The sequence below is a fragment of the Garra rufa genome, chromosome 1 (genome assembly GCF_049309525.1).
Source record: "Garra rufa chromosome 1, GarRuf1.0, whole genome shotgun sequence".
In the NCBI taxonomy this organism is placed as follows: Eukaryota; Metazoa; Chordata; class Actinopteri; order Cypriniformes; family Cyprinidae; genus Garra; species Garra rufa.
Genome location: NC_133361.1, coordinates 7860715 through 7865179, shown reverse-complemented (window position 1 = coordinate 7865179; position 4465 = coordinate 7860715). Strand labels below are relative to the sequence as shown.

At 43.2% G+C, this 4465-nt stretch overlaps 1 protein-coding gene across 1 annotated transcript; it reads left to right on the top strand.

Annotated features, from left to right (window-relative positions):
* Positions 1-570: 570 nt before the first annotated feature.
* On the top strand, positions 571-3358 carry LOC141340613 (uncharacterized). Its single transcript, XM_073845693.1, has 4 exons — positions 571-580; positions 1495-1809; positions 1912-2229; positions 3183-3358. Exons 1-4 carry the CDS (start codon positions 571-573, stop codon positions 3356-3358), a joined length of 819 nt encoding a protein of 272 aa, XP_073701794.1.
* The last annotated feature ends 1107 nt before the right edge of the window (positions 3359-4465 follow it).

Genomic DNA, 4465 nt, shown 5'->3' with positions numbered 1-4465 from the left:
CATCCGACCAATAAAAGAAAAGTGTTTTTAATACAAAAAAAGTCAACCTTCAAATAATTATGTTCAGTTATGCACTCAATACTTGGTCGGGAATCCTTTTGCAGAAATGACTGCTTCAATGCGGCGTGGCATGGAGGCAATCAGCCTGTGGCACTGCTGAGGTGTTATGGAGGCCCAGGATGCTTCGATAGCGGCCTTAAGCTCATCCAGAGTGTTGGGTCTTGCGTCTCTCAACTTTCTCTTCACAATATCCCACAGATTCTCTATGGGGTTCAGGTCAGGAGTTGGCAGGCCAATTGAGCACAGTAATACCATGGTCAGTAAACCATTTACCAGTGGTTTTGGCACTGTGAGCAGGTGCCAGGTCGTGCTGAAAAATGAAATCTTCATCTCCATAAAGCTTTTCAGCAGATGGAAGCATGAAGTGCTCCAAAATCTCCTGATAGCTAGCTGCATTGACCCTGCTCTTGATAAAAATCTAAAATATATGAAAGTCTAATGTTTATCAGTACATTACAGAAAATAATGAACTTTAATTTTTTAAAAAGGACCTGTATTAATGTAGGGAATATGAATAAGGGTACAGGGGATGATTTCACATACAGCTGGAGTATTTTACTAGGGAGCCCACAACTGTGTGTGTTTATATCAATGATAATAACAAATATAATACATTTTTCATCATCTGCATCTGTCATGAAACTGCACAGATTCTTAAAAAAAAAAATTATGGAAGTATATGGCTTTCTCTGTGGTCAAAGAAGCACCTTTTCTCCTCTCAACCCTAATGGTTATCTTTGTTATCTTTGTGTTCTGGGCACCAAGCCCCCAACTTCTCCCAGGCATCACAGCTAAAATGGCTGCCCACTGCTCCTGGTGTGTGTTCAGTGTGTGTGTGTGTGTGTGTGTGTGTGTGTGTGTGTGTGTGTGTGTGTTCACTTGTGATTGGTTAAATGCAGAGCACAAATTCCGCGAATTGGACACCATACTTGTCCACACATCACTTTATAGTATTTTGAGGGCGGTGAGCTCACTGTTGAGGTTTGGAAACATGTTATTGCTGGCTGTGCGAACTCAGTTTGTTTGACCGCACAGATTATTAAAGAAACTCAGAAGAGGAACTGACATCTTACCTCACGCAGAACTGATGATTTCTGAACCCAGTTTGGACTGATGGCTGTGAATTCTCACACATTCGGGTGGTGTTGACATGACACCATTTTCAACAACAACAACAACAACAACAACAACAACAACGATAACAACAACAAAAAAAAAAAACTTCTGTGCATTTACACAACAGTACACAACAGCTGGTCTGGTGTTGAGTCTAGGAATGAGTTAATTTGAACATGTTTTATTCTTTCTGACATTCATGATCTGATCTTAGAGTCACATTTGTAAATACTGTTTGACCTGCTGTCACAGGGTTTGATTATGAGCCTTCATTTATTAATATATAACAATGGTCACTTGCATGTTCTTGTGTTTCAGGTACCAGTGGAGAGGATGATGCTCATGTGTTCATCAATTCTGGTGAAAATGTCCGTCTGCCCTGTAATAATGCTCTTCCTGACTGCAAATCAACTACATGGACCTATATCAGTCATTCAGCAACAGTTGAACTGATTGGTTTAGGGATAAAGAAGAAAGACACAGAGAGACATGAGAGACTGAGTCTGGGGTCTGACTGCTCTCTGAACATCAAGAACATCACAAAAGAAGATTATGGATCTTACAGCTGCCGACAATATGTGAATGACAAACAGCAAGGGACTGATGCACGTGTTTTTCTGCATGTTCTTCACGGTAATTTTATGATTTTATGAACAATCTAAAAAGGGCAAATTCTTTGTTTAAACTCCATGATTATTGAAAAGTATGTGATTTGTGTGCTATTTTGTGTTTCAGTCTCTTCATCATCCTCACAGACTGAGATCAGTCCAGGCAGCTCTGTGTCTCTCTCCTGTCAGTTGTATTCATATTCACATAAAGGAGTCTCTTGTGATGATTGGATCCGTTCTGAGGGAATTGAGCTGTTCTGGATGAATCAGGCTGTTGTTAAACTGACGATATCAGACTCCAGATATCAGATATTATTCTCATCAGGACAATGTATCATCGCTCTGACTACAACACTCCTGAATGAAGACAACAGAGAGTTGAAATGTGAAGTTACTCACGGAGATCAAGTCAATTCCTCAGACACATATACTGTCAAACGTTCAGGTGAGAAAATAATCTCATTAATCAATTTACATCCTCATAATGTCAGTAATGACTATTAGTATTACTAAAGCAGAACAAACTGAGGTATTAAAGCTTATTTTAGTCTGAAAGAAGAGAAGCTCAAATCAAGTTTAACAATAAATAATAAAGTAATTAAAACTTGACAGCAAAATTTTTATTTTTTATGTAATGTGATCATCAAAGTTAAAATTTGATTGTCATATTCTACAGTGACTCATATGGACTAACATTCATCTTTATAGCTCAAGACAAAACAAGGACAGCAGTGACTTCAGTCCACATCACAAAACCAACTACAACAACAGCAGTAACTTCTACTGGAGGTACAGTCCAAAAAAAAAAAAAAAAAAAGTTTCTCTTGTCATGTTTTTTTTTTTTCACAAATGCATTTGATCACTCAAGTTAAATTGAAAAAGTTGTTTCAATAAAAGAAAGTGTTATATTATGCATTTTTGAGTAAAGGTAAAGACCAATTTGTGTTTGAGCTACAATCCAAAGAAAAAAAAAAATGATTTACTGACTCCTCTTGTCCATGTCAACAAATACTTGCAATTACTTAAGTTAAATTAAAAGAGTTGTTTCAATACAATTTATGAAAATTACATGTTACATTTTGCATTTTTGAGTAAAGGTAAAGACCTGTTAGTGTTTAATGTTCAAATGTTATTTCTTCTTTTGAGTTCACGAGTTCCCTCTTACAGTAAATAAACTGAGCGAAAGGTTGTGCATATTTGGCGTGCTGTCCGGGAGAGGGCCTCGAGCTCGGTAGTCATTCCTGAGCCCGGGGCTCTCCCCCGCCCAGGGGGAGGGGTCCGAGCTCAGTACTGGCCCGAACCCTATAAGCGCTCCCCAAAGGGCTAGTAATTAATCGCAGGACAGCAGCCAAATAGCCCCCCAAAAGCTTGGACTTAAGGGATGCTGGATGTTCGTAGTGGGCGTTGATGCATGGGTGGAGATAGGGGGGGAGCTCCTGCGGGCACTGTTGGGGAAAAATAGGAAAAAACTCCTATGGAAGAGGGGACTGCTGCGGCAGTGGGGAACTACAAAAAGGAGGATGAGGCTCCTGCAGGAGCTGACGCTGCTGCTGAAATGCGGGGAAGAAGGCTAGAGGCATCTGCGGAAACGGGCTCTGCTGCGGTAGTGGGGGGTTATAAATAGAGGCTCCAGCGGGAGTGAATACTGTTGCTGCAGTGTGGGAAGAAGGCTAGGGGCTCCTGTGGGAGCTGGCACTGCGGTGCGGGGAAGAGGGCTAGAGGCTTCTGCGGAAGCAGGCTCTGCTGCGGCAGAGAAAAGATATAAATGGATGCTCCGGCGGGAGCGAATGCTGCTGCTGCAGTGTGGGAAGAAGGCTAGGAGCTCCTGCGGGAGCTGGCACTGCGGTGTGGGGAAGAGGGCTTGAGGCTTCTGCGGAAGTGGGCTCTGCTTCTGCGGAGAAAGGTTATAATTAAAGGCTCCAGCGGGAGCGAATGCTGCTGCTGCAGTGTGGGGAGGAGGCTAGAGGCTCCTGCGGGAGCAGGCAGTGCTGAATCAGTGGGGGATTATTAATAGCGGATGCTGCGGTGGTTGTGGGAAAAAGATAAAGGCTCCGGCGGGAGCGGACATTGCTGTGGCGGGATACAAAGGAAAGTTTAGAGGATTAAACTGGACGGGGATGCTGTGGGATGGCCGACGAGGGCTGTGTGAATAGTGCGGGTGGATGGGGGATGGTCTGAGATAATTACTTTAGCTGATTAGTGTCTGGTGGGCTTCTTTGATATGGGAGCGGTCTGATCGAATATAGCTCTTGAAAGCTTCTGACGACCAGCGACCGAGTGTTTGGATTTGCTGCTGGGAGAGGCCTTTTTGGGCTGCTGTTGTTGCTGCGCCAATTCGAAAAGAATGGCTGGAGAAGTCATCAGCTGGGATGCCAGATGGGAGTAAGACGGACTTAAGGTGCTTCTGAAACCAGAAACGGGTGACGGGACGGTTGGAGTCGTCTGTAAAAAGGCGGTCGGATGGGTTTTTTGATTGAGATTTCCTGATCTGGAGGAAGGTTAGGAGGGTTTGAAAAGGCTGGGGGGGGGGGGGGGCGACTGGAGGTTGAAGATGTAAACGAAGTGGCCTCTTTTTGACTGATCTGTTTTGCTTTGTTTAATGAAATAGGAAATGGCTTCATTTCCTAATGCTGCTAGATCGGAAATGGTTGGGTGGATGGCTGGGTTGAAGCTAGATGTGA

What these genes read in the sequence shown, in the direction of transcription:
- LOC141340613 (XM_073845693.1), top strand. An exon ending in TTTTCTGCATGTTCTTCACG is followed by an intron (nt 1,810 to 1,911) that starts GTAATTTTATGA and finishes TTTGTGTTTCAG; the next exon opens with TCTCTTCATCATCCTCACAG. An exon ending in ATATACTGTCAAACGTTCAG is followed by an intron (nt 2,230 to 3,182) that starts GTGAGAAAATAA and finishes GGATGTTCGTAG; the next exon opens with TGGGCGTTGATGCATGGGTG.